The sequence below is a fragment of the Grampus griseus genome (assembly GCF_964374135.1).
Source record: "Grampus griseus genome assembly, chromosome: 15".
NCBI lineage: Eukaryota > Metazoa > Chordata > Mammalia > Artiodactyla > Delphinidae > Grampus > Grampus griseus.
The window spans coordinates 63,380,137-63,405,566 of record NC_139009.1 but is presented as its reverse complement, the minus strand read 5'-3'; the positions used below and the strand labels follow the sequence as shown (position 1 = coordinate 63,405,566).

The window sequence follows — 25,430 nt, the reverse complement described above, 5'->3', positions numbered from 1 at the left end:
AGAGAATCAGATAAACTGGGAGAACCAGCAAAAGGAGTCAGCGCACATTAACCCCCTAGAACTTCCACGGCTCCTCCTTCTGGCCAGGGCCCAAACGGAAAGCAAAGTCACAGCGATGTCCTGGGGCCTAGCCCCAAACTAATGGGCCCAAGATAATGGGCTGAAGGGGTCATAGGGGTTGAGGGGGCAGGGGCAGGAAAAGTCCTGATTCACTGCAAGAGCAATTCTGATCTCTTATGGGAATCAGGCAAAGCCCTGGCCCTGAGCCCATCCAGGCCCAGAAAAGGCAGACAGGGCATTTGAAGTGATCATTCAAAAGCCAAAGAAAACTCAGAGGCCACGACGATCTTCCATGACCATCGAGCCCCAGCGTCCCAATGGTCATTCCATCCAGTGGTCACTCATGCACTCGTGGTTATTTGCCCAGCCCTAGATGGATGTTTCATCACACGTGGCTAGAGGAGCCCCAGTTAACCGAATGTGGGGTGGGCTCGGGCAAGGATCAAGCAGAAAGGGTGGAGGGAAGCCACCAAAGCCACTGCCCCTCTTGGCCAGGGCCAGGGGCAGCCGCTCATCTTCAGGAGAGGGAGAGGGAGGGTCCTGGCTGTAGCTTGTGGTCCCAGATGGTAGGACTCCCAGGTCCAAGCCCACCTTGTCTCTAGCCAGAAGTTCCCTCTGTCGTTGTCGCTGCTGACGCCGACCAATCAGAAGGAGAGTCAGGGATGCTGCAAAAACTCCCAGGAAGAAGCCTGCCAGTCCAGCCCCCACTAGGTGAGCCCGGCTTGGAGCACCCCGCTGGCTGCCCCAGACCAAGCTGTAAGCAGCTACCACACGAGCTGCCCCGCCTTCCTGACATTCACAGGCATAAGCACCCATGGCCCCTGGGGATATCACCACTTCTAGCCCATCCCGCCGGGGGGTGAGTGCAGTCACTCCGCTGGGCTGGTGCCACACACAGGATGCCCAGGCTGAGCTCGGGGAACATGGTAAGACCACATGTGCAGCTGTAGCCACAGGAACTTCAAACACCACTGGGTGTTCTGCAGAGACAGCAAAAGCACAAAAGGTGGTGAGGCTGTAGGTTGGAGGTGTTAGAGAGAAATGTGGGGTGACACGAGAAATGAGAAGGGGCCATAGTGCATCAAGCTGAAAAGGGGATTCCCAAAGAGGGTAAGGCTGCCATAACTTCCAGGATACACGTTTTAAACTAGGTCCAAAAACATGACTTTCTAGGCCCTTTACATCCACTCTACCCACGTTCCCTAAACCATACAGACCTCCAGGCTCCTGAGGACACAAAGAAGAGACATCCGCTGACTCTATGTCTTGAACCAGCCTATAAAGAAGAGAATACTTGATAAATCCAGTGTCAACACCCCCTCTACCCTCCTCCGTACCGAACATTCACTCACCAATTGCACCGCCCATCATCTCATAAGTCACCTCTAGAATTATCAGTCAACATTCTCTTCATCACTAAATTTTTCCCCAATACCTCTTATACTCATGACATGCCAAATTCTACAAATATTTCTAGCAGACTACAGAGAATTAAATTTGCACTAGGTCTGTCAGAAAGATGTTTGGTGGGGTACTTTGAAAGAAACACAGGAACCTTCCAAGAAGTATAGCTGGTGGTCCACAACCACAAAATTTCTCTGGAAATCTCTGTTAAAAATTTTCTCTGTTAAGAGAAAGAGAAAACTTCTTTTCTATCAAAGCTAATCAAAATTCTGTGAGGGTCAGTGAGATGACTTTCTGTTTCACAAAACACCTCAGCTAAAGATACATCTGTGGTTGTCACCAGCACTCAGTTGGTACTGAATACAATGAGAATGAAATCACCTAGAGAGTGCATGAAAGTGTAAAGAGAAGGACTGAACCCTGAGGAATATCAACATTCAGAAGCTGGATGGAAAAGGAACCAGTAAGGGAGACAGACTGGAGAGTGAGGTAGGGAGAAAAACCAGGAGAATGCAGAGTCATAGAAGGCAACAGGATAGAGTTTTTCAAGGAAGGAAGGAGGGGAGTTGTCAACTGTGAAAACACTTCTAAGAGCACTTGTAAAATGAAAACTGAGGGACTTCCCTGGCAGCCCAGTGGTTAAGACTCCACGCTTCCAATGCAGGGGGTGCGGGTTCGATCCCTGGTCGGGGAACTAAGATCCCACATGCCGTGTGGTGCGGCCAAAAAAAAAAGAAAATGAAAACTGAGAAGCGTATGGCAACATGGAAATCAACCACACGGTCAGGGCAGGTCCAGCAGGGAGGCAGGGACATTGATGAGGACAGAGAGATGGTTAGTATGGACTGACAGATGGACACACAAGTAACACTAAGAAACACAGAGAAAGAGAAAGAGAGAGAGAGAGAGAGAGAGAGAGAGAGAGAGAGGGCAGCATTAACCCATGAGAAACAGACACAGACATATGGATAGGCCAGAGCCTGGGGACATCAGGCAAGGAACCAGTGCCACCACCCTCACCCTTCATGCTCTCCAGTGTGGGCCACACACGCAGCTAGCCGAACGCTCCAGGCACAGACAGGGTCTCGGGCCAGAATGCACTCTGAGCAGCTCTGTAGACGGCCACAGTTGGTTGTGTTCACTTGTGTCACCTCAGTACGGGAGCCAACCAGGAGCCAGCTCTACAGAAAGGGAGTGAGGAAGAGAAACACGCTGGATCTCCCAGACTTCAATGTCACAGATTGGCTCTGGACTCAGATATCTCCCCACCAGACTCGCCAAAATCTACAACTCACTTGATACAATTTCATATTCTCAACTGGCTGTGGCTCTGGGAATAAGGCCAGATCCTCAAGAACACTGAGCTGGGCTCCAATTTGCACTGCTCGGTGGAGGTGTCCATCCTCTAGGAAGCAAGCAAGGGGCAAGACATAATAACATAACTGTGCCTGTGCCTGGGACTCTGACACCTGTATGCATGGGACCCTCTCTATGGCGACAACCTGTGTGCACTGGATGGGCAACTTGCTTGGCTATTAAACATACCTGTCCCCAGATAGAGCACATCATACTCTTTCCCTGAGAGGCTGGGCACCCTGTGGGCCACGACTCTGAGGTAGGTTGTATCTGTAGTGACCAGCAGGGGATGGCCATCAGCTGGAAACACTGGCTTGTCCATGAGTGGGTGGTCCCGGATGAAGGTGAGCACACGGTCAGGAAGGAAGAGTGACGAGCCAAACTGTTGGAGCTTCATGTTGTTGGTGATGCACTAAAGGAAACACAGGATGAGTGACAAAGCTTCCCAGGGGCCAGGAAGTGTCTGTGATGCTTAGTTGGGCTCTTGTCCTAATGGGGCAATTCAGGCGTGAGGTAAAGAACTGCCCCAGCCCCCTCACCTCTCCAGGTCTGGGCTGGGGTACATCATTGTCCATGACAGGCAGTCCCCTGTTGCAGTCATGTTTAAGCTCTCTGAAGGGACCATTCAGCACTGTCCGAATGTCTTGTGGTCGGAAGGAACAGACAGCAGAGATGGCAGCCCCTTCCCTGGAAGAGTCACAGGTTGGAGCTGGATATTTAGAGGGAACTAGGGGAAGCAACTCATCCCCTGTCAAATGAGATGACCCATGAGAAACGCACAGGGAGCTGTGCAGCCTGCTTCATGGCAGAAGGAGCAGGGCTCCACGGAGGGTCCACCCCCACTGGAGGAGACCGCACTGACCTGCAGCAACCCCAGGTATCTCCCACCCTGTAACTCTCCACATCAGGACCCCCTCACCACTGGGAGGAAAAGATGCCATAAAAGATGGGCGTCCCCGCTCCATGCTCAGGTCGAAGAATGACCATGTCCTGCAGGACACTGGAGGCCCGGCCATGCTCAGGCCCTGGACACAGAAGGTCAGCCTTCAGAAAGGTCGTCCACCTCTGCTGGAGGGTCTTCCGGCCCCCAAGGTCCCCCTGGGGTGACAAGTACATAGGAAGCTCTCTTTAGAAGACCAACATTAGAGGAGGACTGTGGAGACCAATACAAGTTTCCCCCAGACACAGACAGATAGGGAGACAGATGCATAGAAATGCAAGGACAGAGATACAGAGTAACTGAGAAGGACAATGAGGTATGGGGTGGGCAGGATCACCACAATGATGTTTATTGTGTTTATTGTGCACTTATAAAGTTCTGCACTACATGCTTTACGTAAGTTACCTCGTTTAGTCCTCAAATCGACACTGCCAGAGTCACACAGGCAGTAAGCAGTGTAGCAGGGACTTGAACCCAGGTCTGTCAACAGTTCCTGCCTTTAACCTCTACACTACCGTGTCACACGGGATAAGAAGTAGGTAAAAGAGGCCAGAGCCCTTTCGCCACATTCCTCAAGCTCCCAGAAAAGTAGTCACGGCCCATCAAAAAAGAAGACAGAGGAGAAATACAAAGACAGAGACCAGAGGAAAAGACAGGAGGACAGGCAGAGCAGAAAACAAGACAGACAGCTGGGATCAGGGTCTTACCGCACACACACGGGCCACCCTGGGGACCTTAACGTGTTCGTATGAATCAAAAGCTCGGGAAATCTCCGTAAAGAAGAAGTAGATTTCATCGTCTCCGGCTTCATCCCCCCACTCGGCTGGGCTCAAGGCCACTGCTGCAACAAAGGCTGGGGCTGGGGAGACCCGTGGCCTCAGATCCCACAGATATAGCCTGGGGCCACCCAGCCTCCACCTACTCTGTCCCCAGAGCAGCACCACCCCCCCTCTGCCCTCTCCCCACCGTTAAGCCAGGATGGCAAGATCTCTGTCCGAATCCAGTCCTCAGCACGACCCACAGCCCGGGAGATAATCGGCTCCGTCCCCAGGTAGTTTTTCACAGTGGCAGCGTAGAGGATGCCCCCTGCAGGGTGACAGGGAGGAAGTGGACTGTCAGACTCACTGAGGAAGCTTTCAGAAAGGGTCACAGGCAGAGCAGGGAGCAAAGCAGGGGCAAGAACCCTCAGGGGCTGAGCACACATTAAGTGCCAGGCAATGCTAAGCACGACATGCATTACCTCACTTAAAATAAACAGAAATAAAGTGCTCCGGGGCAGTAACGGGAACCGGTGTTAAGGAAAAACTGCTGGAATGTTCATGTATATGAAGGAAGAATAGAAGCTATCCCTGTGGAAAGCAAGATTTTTTTTGTTGGTCTGTTTCTTGCTGTTGTCATTTTTAAGGACTTTTCTACCCTATAATTACGTGGTAACTTTCCAGGAAGAGGTTTACTTTGCAGCATGTTCCCATCTTACTTAAGTTCTCCCACTACGGTAAATGTCTGAGGGAACTACTGTTCTTTCTGAGTATTAGGGGGTGTATACTGCCCTGGAACAAGGCACAACTTTAGGGTATACTAGCATCATTTAGGGAATTGATCAAAATGCAGATTCCTGGGCCTCGGGCCCAGCAATTCTCACTCAGTAGGGTTGGGGGTTGGCCCAAGAACTACGTTTCAAACAAGCAGTCAGAGTTACTCTGATGTGGGTGATTCAAGACCTCACTTTGAGAAACACCAACCTAGGGGATTTCTGGATATTTCACAGCCAGCCGGAGGAAACAACGAGGAATCAGATCCTCCCTCCTGGTTCAGTGGAGGTGCAGAGGTGCTCTAGGAATGGTGGGGATTGGAAAAGAGAGAAATCAGAGGCATTCTGGGAAGGAAGGGGAGGTGCAGTTCTGTGGGCTGAATGTGAAAGAACTATAGCCACTCTGAGCAACACTGCCAAGGGCTCAGACATGAGTGGAGACAATGACTCAGGGAACAAGAAGGTCACACACCCCCGGTGGAGTCTTGAGTATCACAGGGACTCTGGAGAGAACAGAGAAGAACAGAGAAGCATTCCTTCACCACCTACTACGTAAGAGGCACTGCACTGAGTGCTAAGCACATCACTGTCCCCCCCAAGAATTCCCATTTGAGTCCAGAAGACAAACGTAATCAGATACGAAGAGGCGTGGACTCACAGATGTGTGTAGGAGCACAGAGGAGGACCCAGCCACATCTAACTGGGGGAGCAGCAACTCAGAGGTCACATCTGAGCTGGCTCTGAAGAATGAGCAATTTGCCAGGTAGAAGGACTTCGGGGGGAAGACAGGCAAGTGGGGAAGAGGGGAGCCATGTTCAGGGATGTGGGACACTCCCCATGGCTGGAGCTCCAGCGGGGCACAGGGGCTGCTGGGCAAGTGAGCAGAGATGAGCTAGAGGTGCAGAGATAGGCGCCCAATTGTGATGAATCTGCTCTTCCGTGCCAGGAAAATGTGGACTTTATCCTAAAGGTGAGGGCAAAACTGCAGAGATTTTCTTGAGGAGACATGACGTAATTAGTTTTGTTTTTTAGGAAGAAAATGCTAGTTATGCCTTCACACAGTCCTGGCAAGAACAAAGAAGGACTAAGGCACTGGTAGAGGAAAGAAAGGGGCTGGAATTGGGAGATATTTCTGAGGTAGAGCCCATTAACAAGATTTGAACATCAGTTGAATATGAGACGTGAAAGAATGGAGTAAAATAATGTCTCTAAGGTTTCCACTTATAAGACGGATAATAGTAGATTATGATATTATGAACCAAGCAAAGAAATGACATAAGGCTCATAAAGAAGGTGGCTGGAGAGGAGGTGAGTTCAGTTGTTGGACCCACTAAGGTTGACGCACCTTTGGGACATCTGGTTGGAGTCGCTGGAAGGCAATCGAACAGAAGGGTGTGGACCATAGGGCCAGAATCAGGCAACCTAGGAGTCATGCTTAAGTTACCACAGGAATGTGAAAGCCAGGGAGAAAAGGAAAGCGAGAGGGAGCCCTGGGGCACCATCATTTGAAGGCAACTCAGAAGAGCACTGACTCAGAAGAGTCAGAGAGGCTGGAGAAGCAAGCAAGGCTGGAGTGCTGGAGGCTGGTGCCCAGAAACCCCAGCAAGAGCCGCGGGGTCATGTGCACTGAGGGAGGCAGCAGAGGGCAGGGCCACCTTGAGGGAAGCACTACGTCCTGGGCTCATAGATGCTCCTGTGAAGCTGCATGCCTCAGGCATTGAAATGATAACCACCAACACTTAAAAACACTTAATGCAAAGCAAGAAAAGGGTCAGGAGCCCTCTGAGGGCAATAGTAAAGAATTAGAAACCCCCTTCCTTACTGGGTGGGAGGGAAGACTATACTATCACTCGAGTTTGTGAAAAGAATCCAAGCACTTTGGAGTCAGGAAAGCTTGGGTTTGAACTTTGAATACTTAGTAGTAGTATGATCTTAGGCAATTACCCGGCTGGCATTCAATATGTGTTAGGAACCTCAGGGGGCCATATGCTTGATTTGTTGCCATAAGGTAGGGGGGCCACAACTATAAAATGGCATCCCATTCCCTTCCAGAGTATTTCATGAGGGAGAAAATCAGATTTGGGGCAAAGTTTCTGGCAGCTAATGGAGCAGCAAATAAGCCAATCCTCAGTAGTTCCAGGGGGAAAAACATGACACAGAAGCCAGAATTGGAATAAAAATTTTCCTAAAAGCATTATACACAAAACACTCTAAAACTGAAACTATTGACAGAAGCTGTGTCATGGATACCCTGAGAATGGGGGAGATGTGGTGGAAGAGACAGTTATGAATATTTTGGAAGCATGACTTGATGTGTTTGAGGGAGAACACTCATAAATATTCTGGAAACGGTAAAGGACCACAGACAACAATGCAAGGACCCAGTGGTGGACGGAGGTGAAGTCCCAAAACTTTCTAAGGGGTTAAATGGGGGCAGTCAGCAACTCTGGAGCCTAGGATTGCTGAAGAGCACACTCACTCAGCGGAGAGAGCCGAGGGTCACAAAGGGATAGCAGGAGGGATCAGACACTTTGGGAGGGAGTAGCAGGGCTTCAGGTGTTCCATGAGTACTAAGGGGCTTACAACACAATCTTCACACACACACAGAGGAAAAGGAATGACAGCCATCACAATTACGAGGGCAGGAGGACACAGGAGGACACAAGATCACCACATGCCCTGAATTTTCCAGAACAGTCAATTTCAAATATTCTGTTGTACTGTTCATATAATAAAATATCCCTGTATGTGCAGTTGTTTGGCAAGTTATTACTGACTAGATCAAGCTAGCAAACATGAAAACATACATCTGCTATTGGCAAAAGATGATATGCCAAAGAGAGCGATGCCCACGGTGTTGAGTTTAGTGAACAAGGTGGTTAGAAAAAAACACATGGTATAATTCAACCCTATTTTTAAAAAATATGTATATATGTCTGTAGGCACAGGAAAGATTGAAGGAGCTACAACTGGACAGTGTTACTGATGTTTGTTTCTGACTAATGAAATTACAAGTGATTTTTATTTTCTCCTCTCTACTTTTCTGTATTCACTGAATATTTTTTGTAGTTAGCACCTTTTACTTTTATAACCCCAAAAATTAAAATACTGTCATTTTGGAAATACGAGGAAAAACAAGATTGAAAGCCACAAAGATGAAGAATCACAGCCAAAGAAAAATGACAATTATGTGCAGAAATAGATCTCTACTTGCTCAGATGTAAAGCCTGCGAACATAGACCTCCCAGATATGTTAGCAACCCAACACTGACAGACTAGGATATAAGCCATGGCAGTGAATATTTCACTACACCCTGAAGGGGTTCAAATTTTCACTCTGGTATCAAAATGCTCACTTTTAAAGAAGGTTTATAATAGGAATTATCACTCATTACCTTTAAAAAGAGGGTTTTTAACATGCCCTAGCCTGCCTTCTTCCACTCTCTTTTCTTCTCATGGTCAGAGCTTTGCAGGATAGACAGCTCCTGACCTAATATTCTCTATTTCCTTATCTAAGGTTTATGCCAGCTAGATACCTTTTTTTTCTTTTTTTTTTAAACAGCCTATTATCAGGACATAATTACAGATCACTGGAGATGCAGTGTTTACTCTACCTTTTCCTCTCCTGGCACATAGGATTTATAACTGTCTTGTTTCGATGTGTGAATGCAGCCTTGGGGTACACACTCACGGATTTAAGAGATAAGCTTGACCGCAAAATGCTGGCAGCACCCAGTGCACATACAGGGCTCCTTAGCAGATGCAGTAATCACAAGATGCAATGAGACCAAAAGGAGACAAGAAAAACACAAGACGGGTTCCCAAAGAGAAAGCAAAAGCTCCCTTCTTCTGCTCTTCTTTATAAGAGCCCTATTTACTATTGAATGTGATACGGAGGACCAGAGATGACAAATCACTGCCTCTAGCTTGGGTACCTTGGTGGGTAATGGCACTATGCACTCAGAGAAGGGGACACGGGTCGAGGAGAAGGTTTGGGGGAGGTGAGTGAAGATGATAAGCTCAGTTTGGGACATGCTGACTTTGAGATTCCTGTGGGACATCTAAGTGGAGATGTATGTCTGGAAGGCAGCTGGATATGTGGTCTGTAGCTCCAGATAATGTATGGGAGGCATCAGAATCTGGTAGAAACAGAATCCATGGGGCTAGTTTTGGCAGATCTGGAAGGCGTCAGATTTGGGAGACATCAGAATGCAGTGCAAGCAGAATCCATGGAGCTGGCTGAGATCACAATTACAAAGAATGCAAGAGAAGAGGATCTTAGGTGGAAGTCTAAGGAACATTTAAAGGATGAGCAGAAAACAAAGATGCTGCAAAGAAGACTGAGAAGGAATTGCGGATGTTCTTAGGCTAATGTGAACGTTACTGTCAAAATATTTGCATTTTTCCGAATTGGAATAGCGCAAATAGAGACACTGAGATCACTTTTGTTAATTTTATCTCAGTGGAGTACAGATAAATGTCAAATTTGAAGACAAGATATCTGAGACATTTTCCTAAAGAAATACAAGTGCCAATAAACACATGAAAAGCTGTTCGACCTCACTAATAGAAATGTAAATCAAAAACATCAAATTGGACTCTGGAGAAAGTCACTGTTTTACGTTTATTAACTATATTTTGGGGGCTAACTGGCTGTAATGAAACAGGCCCTCTCATCACTGCTGGTAGGACTCACTGGAGAGAAATTTGGCCAAACCCATCAAGTACTATAAAAATCTTTTATATCCTTTGGCCCAGCAATCCTACTTTTTGGATTGACTCATGCAATTAATTAGATTCATGTAAAGGATTTACATTAAAATTTATGTAAAAGGATTCCTTATGCAGCATTATTTATAAAAGCAATAATTTATTTTAAAATCTGAATGTATAATTATATGGGAATAATTAAATAAGTGTGCTACATTCACACGATGAAAAAGTATACAATCACTAAAAATCAAGTTTTGAATAATTAAACAAATTCTATGATGAGAAAATGTTCAGTATACAATAAGTGAAACATGCATGACAATTCCAATTTATTATAAATACGCACACATGCGCGCGCGCGCACACACACACACACACACACACACACAGTATGAGAAAATACTCCGAAATAATAATAGTGGTTACCTGATGATGACTGAATTACAATAAACTTTTCACTTTCTTCTTTATACATTTCTATATTTTCTCAATTTTCCACAATGCACATTGCAATTTTTATAATTTAAAATAAGAAATACTCCTGCCATTATATTCTAATATTTTCATTACTAAAAGTTCTTTTCTTTCAAAATATGTCTATTATCCTTAAGGACATTTGTATAGCTCCTAACTGGGAATTTTGGTTCTAATTCTTAAATAACATTGCCACTATCTTCTATACTGCTATTTTCAAAACAAGGGCCAGTAGGACACAATGGATCAACATTAAAAGTTCCAACTAGGGCGTCCCTGGTGGCGCAGTGGTTGAGAGTCCGCCTGCCAATGCAGGCGACACGGGTTCGTGCCCCGGTCCGGGAAGATCCCACATGCCGCGGAGCAGCTAGGCCCGTGAGCCATGGCCGCTGAACCTGCGCATCCGGAGCCTGTGCTCCACAACGGGAGAGGCCACAACAGTGAAAGGCCCGCGTACCGCAAAAAAAAAAAAATTCCAACTAAATATTGGCATTATGTCAGACCAAGAAAAAATTTAAATTATAGCCCTATAAAGAACTTCAGAGGAAAACTTATAATATTGATATTGACTATGACTTGGATCTGAGACAGAAAAGGCCATGGGGGTTCTATGTCTTGAGCTAGCCATTCTAAACTGTTAGAAAGTGATTTCTGACACCTCCATCAATTATCAGCTGAAAGGCAACACTAAATTTCATTACCTGGGGGAAAAAAAGACTTAACCTGTTCGAAAATGTTCTTTGTTATACAATTATCTTATCTATGAAATTTGTATTCTTAAACTACATGCTGTGTTCCACTTGCTGAGAGAACACAGAGAAATTACACACAGATGGTTAAATGTACTTAAAGATACTGCTTGAAACAAAGTATTTTAATTATTTCAGATTGTTGCAATTGAGAAGTCATTTTGTTGATAAACAATTATGTAGAATCAAGAGACATTCATAACTGCTAAACCTGTGAAATCTTTCTGAATGATCTTAATGACTGGTTCAGCGTTTTGCCAAAGATGCTTGATATAAAGCTAAGAAAAATAAACTATTGACTAAACTTTTATTCAAATATGTATGCGTATAAACAAGGTCTCACTGACTTCAACTGTAGATGAATGATAAAAATGACAACTCAAATATCGTATTTACTAGATATATACTTTATGTTCATTTTCAAAAACTTTTGTTATTTCATTACGTTTCAGAAAAGGTAAATCATTAACTGAATAAGAGTGACTTTTTAATATATAAATTTATTTATTTTATTTATATTTATTTTTGGCTGCATTGGGTCTTCGTTCCTGTGTGCGAGATTCCTCTAGTTGCGGCAAGCGAGGGCTACTCTTCGTTGTGGTGTGCGGGCTTCTCATTGTGGTGGCTTCTCTTGTTGAGGAGCACAGGCTCTAAGTGCACAGGCTTCAGCAGTTGTGGCTTGTGGGCTCTAGGGCTCAGTAGTTGTGGTGCACAGGCTTAGTTGCTCCGCAGCATCTGGGATCTTCCCGGACCAGGGCTCAAACCCACGTCCCCTGCATTGGCAGGCAGATTCTTGACCACTGTGCCACCAGGGAAGCCCAAGAGTGATTTAATTTGTGCAGCTTTTAAGACTTTTCCTACAAATAAAGTCATGCATAAGAAAAGAGTTTAGCGTCCAGTGGTTGAGGCTTTGTCTTCCAATGCAGGGGGTGCGGTTCGATCCCTGGTCGGGGAGCTAGGATCCCACATGCCTCGTGGCCAAAAGGCCAAAGCATAAAACTGAAATTAATACTGTAACAAATTCAATAAAGACTTTAAAAATGGTCCATAACAACAACAACAAAGTTTAAGTTTAGATCTTATATCCCAATTTTTGTTTTTCATAAAATATTGTGCAATATTTAAATTAAAATTTATATTGTCCAATATTTTATAATAAGGTTCGTAGCAACTTTAATGAAGGAAGAAAAAAACAGTGTGATAAATGATGCTAAGTCAACTGAATAGTTAGTTGGGAAAAATCAATTTTGATTCCCTTCTCATGCCGTTTCTCAAAATAAGTTTCAAATAAATGAGAGTTAAAATGTTTCGGAAAAAAAATTTTAAGAAGGAAAATTTTATCTGCTCTCTAACTGAAGAAGGATTTAGCTTTAAAAATATAATCACAAAGGAAAAGGTGTAGATTGGAATACTAATATCCTACCTGATAATTGGCCCAAGAACATAAGCAGAGGATTGACCAAAGCAGAAATAAAAATAAGTACTAAAACATGAAAAATGTTCAACTTCACTAATATTCAAAAAAATACAAATTAAAACAAGGTGCTGGGACTTCCCTGGTGATCCAGTGGTTAAGAATCTGCCTTCCAATGTAGGGGAAGCGGGTTCGATCCCTGGTCGGGGAACTAAGATCCCACATGCCACGGGGCAACTAAGCCCGCGCGCTGCAACTACTGAGTCCATGCACTCTAGAGCCTGTGCCTCACAAGTAGAGTGAAGCCTGCAGCCACAACGAAGAGCTTGCATGTCACAAGTAAGACCTGACACAGCCAAATAAATAAATATTTTTTAAAGGTGCTATTTTTAGCCTTGAATCAGCACACACACACACACACAAAAATGTTTAATGACAACAAAACAGTGTGGTGAAATTTATGTGAAAAAACACTCATCTACTGCTGATTTAGGGTGTAAATTGGTATACCCTTTCTAAAAACTCAATTAGCAACAGATAATGAGCTGTAAAATATTCACATCCTTTAATATAGTCATCCATTTCCAGGAGTCTAAGAAGACAACCTAAAATGAGGATAAAAATTTATGTGCAAAAATGTTCATTACAGGGCTTCCCTGGTGGCGCAGTGGTTGAGAGTCCGCCTGCCGATGCAGGGGACACGGGTTCGTGCCCCAGTCCGGGAAGATCCCACATGCCGCGGAGCACCTGGGCCCATGAGCCATGGCCACTGGGCCTGCGCGTCTGGAGCCTGTGCTCCGCAATGGGAGAGGCCACAGCAGTGAGAGGCCCGTGTACCACAAAAAAAAAAAAAAAAAAAAAAAAAATGTTCATTACAGTATTAGAGACCATAGTAAAAACTCTGAAGTGAACTAAATAAACCTGAAAATAAATTTACATAAATAATTTGGAATTCTTTAATTAAATTATGGTATGCTCACAGGTTGAGTAGCATAATGTCATTAAAATTTTTCTTCACAAAGAATTTTTTAATTATATAGAAATGCCTATGATATAAAGTCACATGACAAATATTCAAAATTATATCCCTGTAGCATGACATTTAGAAGTTTCATAAAACACACACTCATAAAATGTCTGTTCACCTGCTTGTTTTATACTCTCATGAGAAAAATCGTTGGGTTCTCACTGAATTTGGAGAGTGCATGTGGAGTAGTCTAACCTAAAATACAGGCTATGTGGCACACAAACAGTTCACTTTGTGGCTACCAAAGAATTAGTCAATCATTCTCCAGGAAAGATTTAGGCATAGTCTGTGATAGAACCATTGAACACTGGAGCAACTCTATATGTATATATAGTTTGTTTGAAGGAAGTAACAGAAGGAATTTCTTTAATAGTCATTACTGATTTTTCTGAGCAACAAAGGAGTGGCCAGCCAAATATATGTGCATGAGTATATATGCATGTGGACACACACATTAAAAAGGCTAAAAGGAAATATCCTAAAATACTAGCAGTGGTTTTCAGAGTAGGAATACTCTAAAACTGTGCTAATATGGTAGTCACTAGGTATGAATGGCTATTTATATTTAAATTAAAATTACATGAAATTTAATATTCTCCCCTTCAGTCACACCAGTCACATTTCAAGGGCTCAACAGCCACATGTAACCAGTGGCTACCATATTAGACATTGAAGATACAGAACAATTCCATCATCACACAAAGTTCTTTTGGACTATGCTGTTCTAAAAGATTTCTTATGTTCTTCTTTATACTTTTTTCAAATTTATTATAATATGCATTGTAGTAGATTCCTCTTAAAAACAGGAAAAAATGACTAACAGAGATGAGGTTAACAGAGGAAATGTTCACAGTCTACTGTGAACAGTGACATATTCTCTAGAGAAAAGCAAGAGAAATGATACTCTGTGGGTAAAAGCAGGAGAACACAAGCACTCTGGGAAGAATAGGAAAGGCCAGAAAGAGATGTGGGAATAATAGACATTCTGATGAAAGTAAAGAAAGGACACAGAAATTCCAACAGCAGGGCGGGGAAGGAGGCAATTACAGCAAGAAGTCACAGGTGCTCATCTCTCCCCACTCACCAGCCATTACAGCTGCTGACCGCTGAGCTGGCTCAAAAGGACATTTCCCCCGGCCACTCTCAGGTCTTTCAACCTGCTGGAAACTGGACACATCCTACAGACCAGAAGGGGGCAATTGGTTTAGAGGTCATGGGGAAGTCCATGGTGAGAATTACAAAGATGGTCAGATGAAGAAAAAACCCAATTCCCATTCATCTCCCATTCCCCCACTACCATCCCCATATTCCCAGTCTGCTATTCCTGATTCCACCACTCATTCCTGCATTTCCTACCTCTGCCATCCCTCTTTTCATCAGTTTATTCCTCTTCCCTCAATTCCCCTAGTTCCCAACACCCACATGCTCTGATGAAGGAACACCTAGGATGGCACTAGAAGACACCAAGAGGCTGAAAGGCAGACCTTTCCTCTGAAATGCTGCTGAACCGCCAGCTTTGCAACTGGTTGGAGAACGTGCTACAGGATAAGGAGGACCAGGGAAGAAAGCAGGCCTCCTGAGGGCTGGAGCACTTAGGAAGGGTAAAGAAAAGTACAGGCTGATATAGGACCATCCGAAGCCCAGGGGTCTAGAGAGAAGGGCCATCCCTCACCTAATCCCACTCCACGAATAAAAGACTGAACCAGAGTCAAGGATACACAGAAGGAGGGAAGGGAATCTACAAAGTCAGTGAAGAACTGAAGCTGAGGTCAGAATCTGAGAATTTGGTAAGTGTCTTCCTCATCCAGGGACTCCAGAGGGACTAACCTGGGGTGCGGGGGTGGGCAAGAGGTGTAAGAGTTCCACAAAGCCAGCCAGACATGACCTTAGCTGAGCATCCAGCACTAAGAGAGGCTTCAAGATAACATCTAAAAATGAAAATCACAGATGATTTCAACCTGGACTGACAGGGAAGTTAACTATGGCCAGTTAGGAATCAGTTATGACACGAAGTACCAGGCATGATATCTCTAGTTCACAAACTAGGATGGACATATGGTGTTGCTGGAGCCTTATTGCTGTGATGGTAATTGGAGAACCAACATAGATCTACGTCCCCTGAGCATAAGTGTACCACTGGCCCATTCTGACTGCTCACTTATTTCCTGTAGTTGGCAAACAGGGTTTCATTTTACTGAGAGAGCCTTGAAGAAGACCTGTTAAAATGAGATGTGATCTGATGTCCCCTCAAAGGGAATACTGGGTCAAGAATCTTCCAGAATGGAGGACCCCACAGAAACATAATCATCTGCCCTGTGTGGTGGTGGGCACATTGTAGCCAGAGGAGAAAGATGACAGTTCAGTGAGAGATTACCAAGATATTTGGGCACTCTGAACATGGGGTTATTACCTGCTGCTGTGGCCTGTCTTATCGCCTCCTTTTCTCCACACTGCTTCGCCTTGCCCCCAATTTACTCTCTATACCCACCCCAGATTAATATTCCTAGACTATTAGTCACTGACTTAATAAATGTTTGAGCCACAGGACAAAAATGGCTCACCATTGCCTCTTTATCCCAAACTACTACTTCTTCTAACCAAACATGGATCACCTGTTATTCCTAGAAAACAAATTATGCCTGAAACTATTCCATCACATTTCACCAAGGACTTATAAAGGATGAGCCTTTTCTCAGTTCTCATTCTCTTTGATCTTTTCGCACCATTGGATACTTTTGATTCACTCTCCTCCTTGAAATAATCTACTTCTTGACTCTTGAAATTCTACCCTCCTGGAGCCCCTCCTCCTATCTGTTGCTTCTCTATCTCCTTTGGTTGTTTCTCTTCTCCTTTCCAGCCTCTAACCATGTATCCTTAGTCTTTTTCACATATACTTTAAAGATCTCATTAATTTTCACATTTCTGCCCAGACTTTCTATGCAAATCATTCCCCAAACTCTCTAAAGCCTGATGTCTTCCAAACTCTAGTCCATGTTTGCACTTGACTGCTGGACTTCCTTTCCTCACAGAGATGATCTATTAAAACTGAACATGGGGCTTCCCTGGTGGCGCAGTGGTTGGGAGTCCGCCTGCCAATGCAGGGGACGCGGGTTCGTGCCCCGGTCCGGGAAGATCCCACATGCCGCGGAGCGGCTGAGCCCGTGAGCCATGGCTGCTGAGCCTGCGCATCCGGAGCCTGTACTCTGCAACAGGAGAGGCCACAAAAGTGAGATGCCCGCATACCGGTAAAAAAAAACTGAACATGTTGAAACTCGTCCTCTTCCAGTTTCCCCAAATGGCATCATCACGTTATCTAGGTTTATAGCCTCTGAGCAAGGGAGCCGATTAACTACATAGGTTATGATTACTGTACGGTCAAAGTGACATTTAATTAGGGTCTGAAAGGATACGACCACACCACCACATTATCTGAATGTTGAGATTCTTCATTATATCATTGTGTCAGCACAGTCCTATCAGCATGAGTTGTAGTGAAGGCAAGTCCCTCAAGTTGAAAGCCAGAGCTATGTAGGCAAGCTCTCACTGAGCTGTGGGGTTAGAACCCATCCTTTGACTTTGGCCAAGAAGAGTGCAAGGCATATAAAGGACCTTTCCTGAGAGATTGGGGGTGAGGGGTAGGGGGAGGTGATCCTTGTTAACATGAAACAAATCAAATGTCACAAGAAACTGGAGCCAGCTAAGGTCTTCTTCTAGGGTGCAGGCTGGACTAGAGGGACAAGGGAGCAGAGCACAGCCAGACGAACCTGGGTTTGAATCTTGGCTGTGCCTCGGCCAGCTATATATCTCAGACTTTTACCTAACTTTTCAGAACTTCTGTTTCATTCATGTAAATTGGAAATAAATACTCTCATGATGTGTCATCACTATCATAATAAATAAATATCATGATATGGTGATAAGAATTAAACTCCATTGTGAAAGTATCAAGCAACAAGCCTGCAACAGAGTAGACACTCAATTGAATGGGAAGTCTTCTCATTGTTGTTGTTGCTGTTGCTATAAGTCTAACATTTTTTCTGTTAACTGCCGGAGCTCCCTCAGAAAAACAAATTAAAATATTTTCCCCCAATGTCTGATGAGCTGTCACTGAAGGGCAACACTCCACATTGTTGGAACTGGTAGGTCCTATGCTTAAACTTCCTTTTGTGAGAACCTTCATTTCTCTGAGCAATCAACTCTGAGCAAGTTGTTATATCTGGATCAGCTAGTCCAAGTTCTCAGATTGTTACACACAGTCTCAAAGTCATCCATCTGGGACATGAGAAGTTCAGCACTAAGGATAAGGCAAGGACTTGCTCAAGCAGATGGGGATTGCCAGGTGGCAGGATAAGACAAAGGCAGAAAAGAACATTCAGGAAGTCTAGAGAGCAGTTTCAGGATGCTTAAAGAGTTAACACAGTTGTTAGCTGTACCTTATATTCTCCTACAAACAAGACTTGATCAAAGGATGGTCCTTCATTTCATGAGCCTGTGGGATAGAAGGGTTCAGAAAAAGAGCTAAAAGTCATAGGAGTGCAGTACACAGGCCCCTGGCTTCGTTCTTATTTGCTGATATTCCTCAAAAATGGATAGGGGTCCAAGTCACACCATTCCTGACAGGTATGTCCAGAACATTTTCTGTCTAGATACTTATCTAACAACCATTAGGGTCCCACCTCAGAGAGCCAAAGAAGAATAGAAGGCCCTGGGGAACTAACTTGGAGTAATCACATCGTCTGTAAACCATGGCTCTGGTATTCACACCCATGGGCTCCCTGATCCTATGTATACTAGGAAAGGACAAATATGTCAACGGCAGTTCCACTGCTACTTCTGTGAGCTTTGTGAGAACTGTAGGGAAACTAGGCCCTCAGCGTTACCTGAAGGAATATAGAGATTTTCAACACCACCCTGAACTGGGAAACCTCCCCAGGATGAGGGAGCTATTCACACCTCAAAAGGGAGTCCATCACCAGCATTATGAAAATAACTCAACATAAACGCAACTAACTCCAAGGAGAGCCCAGAGGGACGGACTAAGGCAATCAAGCATATACAATTATAGCATTCTTAAGTCAGAAATATAAGGATGATGTTTAACAAAGAGGTTTGGAGCTACACACTGACTAGATCCATGTGGCAAGGACTACTGCAGGCTGCAGAAGGATCAAGTCAAGATCTACCATTAAGGATCAGGGTCAGGAAAGGGAGTTGTTGCACTCCCTCCTACCCCTAGCAGAAAGGGATAAAAAGTGTCCAGTGATATGAAGGACATGGGACTCTTCCCAGGGCCTGGTCACAAATGTGTGCAGCGAGAGGAACAGTAATTGACTACTGGATAACTGATGAGAAAAGGAGAGGAGTCAAAACATTAACACGCTTCCTAAGATGTCACCAATCCCAGGGACTTTTGAGGTCATGACCAACCTAGATGTGATCAGGAGTATCCATGTCCCAAGCCTGCCTGGGTGTGAGGTTGGAGATGTCCAGGGCTTTAGCAGCAATGAACAGGACCAAGAAGAAAACATGGTTGACAGAGTGCCCACCTTGAAGGCAAGATCCAGAGTATGGGGCCAACAGGTACTACATTAATGCGCAGTGACCTCAGAAGCTGTGAGAGCAAAGGGTCACAGCCCACACAGAATGAGGTTGACAGCGGAAGTGGAGAAGGTGGTAAAAGACAATCACATGCCATGGGAGGAAGAAACAGGTATGGACAGTGCTGATTAAGAAATGGACCCAGGCTCCCTGGACAAAGCATACACAGGACAAGGAAAACATGAGCTACTGGCCTCTGAAGTTCCTCCCCACAGGCCAGCTGGCATCCTCACTTCCTTCACCATCCCACTACGTCCCTCTTTTCACTTTGTATTCCTTACCTTCTACCGACAACCTCCCTCCCCCTCCCTTTCATACCCTCCCTCAGTGGACAAAGCCTCTACCCTATGAGGACATCCCTCACCCCCAATGCTTATCATGCACAAGGGTTGCCTTAAGCATGACCCCTGTCACAGTCACTCACAGAAGACCCCTCCCATCCTTCCACCCCTGTCACTCACAATAACCCCGCACTTCGGATCAAAAGCGAAGGTGCCACAAATGAGGAGGTGAGAGGCATTGGCAATGGCGAGAATCTGGACAAAATTGTGACATTCTTCCTAAGGGTCAGAGATGGTTAGAGAATCAGAAGCAGCAGGTACAAGGAAAAGTAGTGTTAAGACAGTTATATGCAGGTCTGGGTATGTTGTTAGAGTCCCTGCCTGGGCCCATTGGGATGGGAGCATTGCAGGGGACTGACACAGAGTCAGGGCTGGGCCAAGGCCTCAACTGACATTCAGGCCAGGGCCTGGATTTATACCTACCTCCTTCTTGCCTTTCTTCCTACAGTTCTGTCTGTGGGCCTCAGGCACCATCCAGTCAATCTAAGAAAGGAAGAGTGACCATTTCTCTCAGATTCTCACCCAAATTCCTCCCAAGTCAGGCTAGGTGACACAGTTCTACAACCTCCATCAATTTGGAAACTTCAGAGACAACCCCCCGACCACAGAGCACTGTTTTTCATACTGGAGGTCGCTACCCATTAATGAGTAATGAAATCAATTGTGAAATCTCAACCAACATTATTTTTAATGAAATAGAATATATCAGAATGTATCACATATAGGAGAGTAGATATTGTTTCAAGAAAGTTTTCTTTCAGTACATAGTTGGTGTACTATGTCAAAATGTACCATATATTTCTTACTAAGGGGTGGTCAAAAAAGTCTGAAAGTTATTGCCCTAGAGTAATGTGATTTTAATGATTCCACTGCCACCTGAACCCTGGTCACTGTGGCCTCCTCCCCATAATCATGACCCTCCCTCATAGCCTCCCCAGTCACCATGACCCACCCCCATCACCCTCAGCTGAGACAATAAGGTTGACGACCTACCCTTATTCCTTTTCACCAACATTCCCCGTCCTACCACAACACCCCCCTTCATATGCCATAAAACGAAGGATCTAATCACATGCTCTAGAATCTGAGGTCCTCCCCACTCTCATCTCTCACCCTGCGAGGTCTCTCCCCTGAAAAGGGCAGGGATAAAGCGAAGATGGTGTCCCGGGCGCCGACATAAAGCATATGGGAAGCAGGATCCACAAGGAGAACGGAGTAATTGTATGTCTGAGGGATGGTGAACCGGGTGAGATAGGAGTCAGCCTCTGGCAGGAAGAGAGGGTGAAAGTGAAGAGTGATATCAGCCATCATTTCATAAGGGTTGGGTCCACAAGGGCAAAGCCAAAGGGGCCAATTTTTGTTTTCTTCCAAGTACCATTTATTTAGCAGCCTTAAGGGCAAAAACAAAGCCTGGACAGGCCATCCATTTAATTTCCCCAGGGAAAGATAACTGATGAGGCCAGAGTATTTAGCACACAATAAAGTATGCTTTTTCTATAAAAATAGAACACTTCATTAAAATAGCATAAATATTAAGTCTATTTAATATTTATTTCTATTCATAGCAACATGATACATAATTTGAAAATACCTGTAAAAGGTACAAGTACTTTTCTCTGTAAATTTCCTTTTTTCTTAAATCACTACTTAATAGTAACTCCTTTTTACTTAGAAGGGAAATGTCTCACTCTTTTCACCATCACATTAGGAGATCATCTCCTCTCTCTCCCACCACCCTTGATCTCACCCTAATTCTACCCAAAGAGGTAAGAGAGTAGAGGGGGCAAGAAGAGTATGTGCTTTGGAAATGGATCAGCCCAAGTTTAAATGTGGTTCTTTCACTTACCTGATGTATGATCTTGAATTAGTTACTTGCCCTCTCTGAGCATCATTTTCCTCATCTGTAAACACCACCATCCAGGGTTGTTGAAAATTAAATGAGATAACATATGTGGAAGCATCTGACACATACAGCTCTGCTCTACCTGCTTCATCTGCTCAGCTACCTTCAAGACTAGTAGAATGGCCATGCATTCTTAGATGTGCTGATGTATGGACCCCACTCACCCAATCCTCCCACACCCATACTCATGTTTGTGCTGTATCCTGACTACTATCCCATGCTTAGTATAAGCCCCGGATCACCCAACCACCCTTCATATCCCCGCCTCTGCCTCGCCTTGTCATATAGACCTCTCTGGATTCCTGGATATGAACCCAGACTGGCGACCTCAACTCCATGTTGTGGCTATTGCTCCAACACAAATTGAAACCCAGGCTCTGACCACAACTTTGTCTTCTGGATTCACAGCATCCCTATATGTCACTGGTCTGAAATGACAGAAGTAATGTAGAAAACTCGAAATTACTATTACCCAGTTGTGAGTTTTTCCCAACAGGATGTACTCTTGGCTTCACTGGTTCTGTCTGCCCAAGGTGCTAACACTCACTGCCCACTGAGAAAAACACAAGTTTCATAGCTACACTCATGCCCGCCTCAACAAAGAGCCGTTAAAGTGTGAATCACTCCAATGACCACTTTTAACCTTGTGGCATCCCCTGGCTTCTTTCACATCTTTTGAAAGGACATCTCCCTCCTCCTTTTTTCCTTCTGAAGACTTTGAAAATCATTTTAAAAGAATTTTAAATCAACTCATTGAATCGTTTCCCAGCTACTCAATATAGGGAATGGGTAGAGGGAGTAGGGAACGTTGAGGAAGTTAGGAGGGTTATGGTGGATCGGAAAATGGGAGTTGGTGTCAAAGATGAGAGGACTGGTAAGTGAGTTAGGGAAATTAGGGTTGTGAACGGGGCAAAAGGCTCGGAGGAGGTTAGAACTGATGATAATCAAATGAATTTGAGAAGTGGGCAGATGGAAATGCTGAGCTGGTAATCAGAAGGATGGGTGTTTGGAGTAGTATGAAAGACCGATGGGTTTGAGGGCACGATGGGCGTCACGCTGGCGTGACGGACACAGGTGCATGTGAGGGAAGAGCGGAATAAGGGAGAGGAAACTTCGAAATAGAGGGTTTCCGGCAACCCCCATTCCCCTCCCTGGGCCTCAGGGTCTGCGTCTGCACGGTGAGGGGCGGTTGCCTTAATAAGGGGCCGCGGGAGCCTCCCGGGCTGGTCGTAGTAGCCGAGTCGCCCGGCTCGCTGGAGCAGCACCAAGTGGGGGTCCCGCCCGCAACCCGGCGGGGCTTGGGCGTCGCGGGACGCAGTGGGCTGAGCTGTGGGGGCCCGGGTGCGGCTTCCCGGGTGGGAAGGGCAAGTGGGTCCGGGTACCTGCAAGCGGGGTCTGGGCGCGGCGCGAAGGAATAAGGGCGAGGGCGCACGCGCCTTACCGGAGATGGGAAGCGAGATCCTGGGCACCGAAGGGAGGACGCGGCCACACACCGGGCCGCTTAGCACCTCCAGCAGCAGCAGCAGCAGCAGCAGGGGTAAGGGCGAGGCCGGGGACGGCCCCGGGCGCGGGCGGGGCCGCGCAACAGAGGCCGGCATTTTTGCCACCGCCTGGCCGCCAGGGTGTGGCGCGCCCCGCAGCCTCCTCGGAGCCTCGGCGCCACCAGCTTCGGTCCCACTCTGCTCTCCTCGGTGCGGCTGGGCCTGCGGCGGCGGGTTAGAGCACAACCTGGCTCCACCCCTTCAAGAAGGGACCAATGATGGGGCTGATTTTCTCCTCAGCCGTAGGGGTTGCGTGGAGGTCGGACTAAGGAGAGAAAAAGCCCAGGCCAGAGAGAGAGGGAGCTAGACCCAGGGGTAGGTGGGGCGTTCTACCTCGAAAATGGGCTGGACGTGTCACTCCAGGACCCTGAGTGACAGGTTTGCAAAGGTCGCTCCAAAAACTCCAATTTGCATGTCTTGGCTATTGTAAACAGTGCTATGAACATTGGGGTGCATTATCTTTTCAAATTAGAGGGTTTTTCTGCATATATACCCAAGAGTGTGATTGCAGGATCATATGGCAGGTGTATTTTTAGTTTTTTAAGGAACCTCCATACTATTCTCTATAGTGGCTGCACCAACTTACATTCTAACCAACAGTGCAAGAGGGTTCCCTTTTCTCCAAACTCTCTCCAGCATTTATTGTTTGTAGATTTTTTGATGATGGCCATTCTGACTGGTGTGAGGTGATACCTCATTGTAGTTATTTGCATTTCTCTAATAATTAGTGGTGTTGAGCATCTTGTCACGTGCCTGTTGGCCATCTGTATGTCTTCTTTGGAGAAATGTCTGTTTAGGTCTTCTGCCCATTTTTTATTGGGTGTTTGTTTTCTTGATATTGAACTGTTTGTATATTTGGGAAATTAAGCCCTTGTTGCTTGCATTGTTAGCAAACATTTTCTCCCATTCCGTAGGTTGTCTCTTCATTTTGTTTATGGTTTCCTTCACTGTGCAAAAGTTTATAAGTATGATTAGACTTTAGTGGGGTCTTCAAGGAATCAAGTCATACTCCCCCATGTATGGAACAGTCCTTGGCACATTTTCCAATGAATGCTACTTCAGATGGATAAAACAACTTATAGAGAGACATAGAGAAATTTATTGTAGCTAGGAGCAATGGATGGTGCGGAGTTAGTAAGCATATTGTTGGAGGTGGTGTCAGTTATAATAGACCTTGTAACCAAAAGGAAACACAGTTTTTAAGTCAAGGGATGGCATGACCAAATATATTTTTTAAAGATATTTCCAACATAAGTGTCTAATCTGGAGATTAGAGACAAGAATATAAATTTGGACTATGTATGAAAGAAGACCTGTTGAGAAGCTATCCTTTATATTGAAACATAGGAAGTCTGTTGGACATTAGATTACAATACCTGGGACACCTGGGTTAAATATTTCTAGTTTTACAATGAGGAGCAGTTGAGGGGAGAAAAGTGGTTATGAGACTAGAACATAAGCAAGTAACTCTTTTCCTATTGGTTCTAACCTATCCTGAACCACTCATTGGTAAGCTGACCTTCTCTTCCCCAACCTGCACCTCAAACAAATAACTTGAGAGGAGTAAAAAAACAATAATCAAGACGGAAACAGGAGAAAGTGTTTGCCCATTTCTGGTTTGGTACTAGCATTATCTTTTCCTCTCCTGTGGGCTAATTCAGAGAAGAATTCTCATTCAACCAGATAGAGTTGAAGACCCAGACCAGATAACTGATGAGGACCATGAGGCTCCTATCCCTACTGGATTTTGTCAGAGGTACTATAGGAATCAACAGCAAGTAAATGAAAATGAGTATGAGTAGAGAAGGGGCAGATCCTCTTGGAATGTAGAAGTTTGAAAAAAGACTTAAAAGAGCTTTCTGAGGGCAGACTCTAACTTCCATGAAGGCAAGGACCATTGTTTGTGTGTCCACTATATCCCAGTCCTAGCACAGTGCCTGACACATAGTTTGCCCTCAACAGATATTTATTGAATAAAAGAGTGACTGACTTATACTAGGGGAGTGGCAAAGATGGTAGAGTAGGAAGACTCTGAGCTCACCTTCTCCCCTGGGCACATCAAGATTACAACTATTTACAGAGCAACTATTGATGAGAAAAACCAGAAGACTAGTGGAAAAGATCTTCTACAACTAAAGATATAAAGAAGGAACCACAACAAGACATGTAGAAGGGGCGGAGATGCAGTATAGTCAAGACCCATATTCCTGAGTGGGTGACCCACAAACAGGAGGATAATTACAATAGCAAAGGTTCTCAGATCCTGCCCAAGTAGCAAGTGGTCCAAGCCCCGCATCAGGCTCACCAGCCAGGGGTCCTGCGCTGGGAAGATGAGCCCCCAAAACATTTGGCCTTGAAGGCTAGCAGGGCTTACTTTCA

At 45.2% G+C, this 25,430-nt stretch overlaps 1 protein-coding gene across 3 annotated transcripts; it reads right to left on the bottom strand.

Annotated features, from left to right (window-relative positions):
* Positions 1–429: 429 nt before the first annotated feature.
* Positions 430–23,108, bottom strand: SEMA4F (ssemaphorin 4F; the record flags this gene model as incomplete). 3 transcript variants are annotated; one of them, XM_082672457.1, is made up of 14 exons in its annotated part: positions 430–1,040; positions 1,278–1,336; positions 2,485–2,645; positions 2,760–2,869; positions 3,010–3,232; positions 3,360–3,507; positions 3,740–3,918; positions 4,468–4,619; positions 4,727–4,846; positions 14,753–14,846; positions 19,728–19,826; positions 20,031–20,090; positions 20,721–20,872; positions 22,952–23,108. In XM_082672457.1, the coding sequence occupies 14 exons, from the start codon at positions 23,106–23,108 to the stop codon at positions 430–432; spliced, it is 2,325 nt and encodes a 774-aa protein (XP_082528583.1). The 3 variants fall into 3 exon arrangements, with proteins under 3 accessions (XP_082528583.1, XP_082528584.1, XP_082528585.1); XM_082672458.1 differs by lacking the exon at positions 19,728–19,826; XM_082672459.1 differs by lacking the exons at positions 4,468–4,619; positions 4,727–4,846; positions 14,753–14,846; positions 19,728–19,826.
* Positions 23,109–25,430: the final 2,322 nt, after the last annotated feature.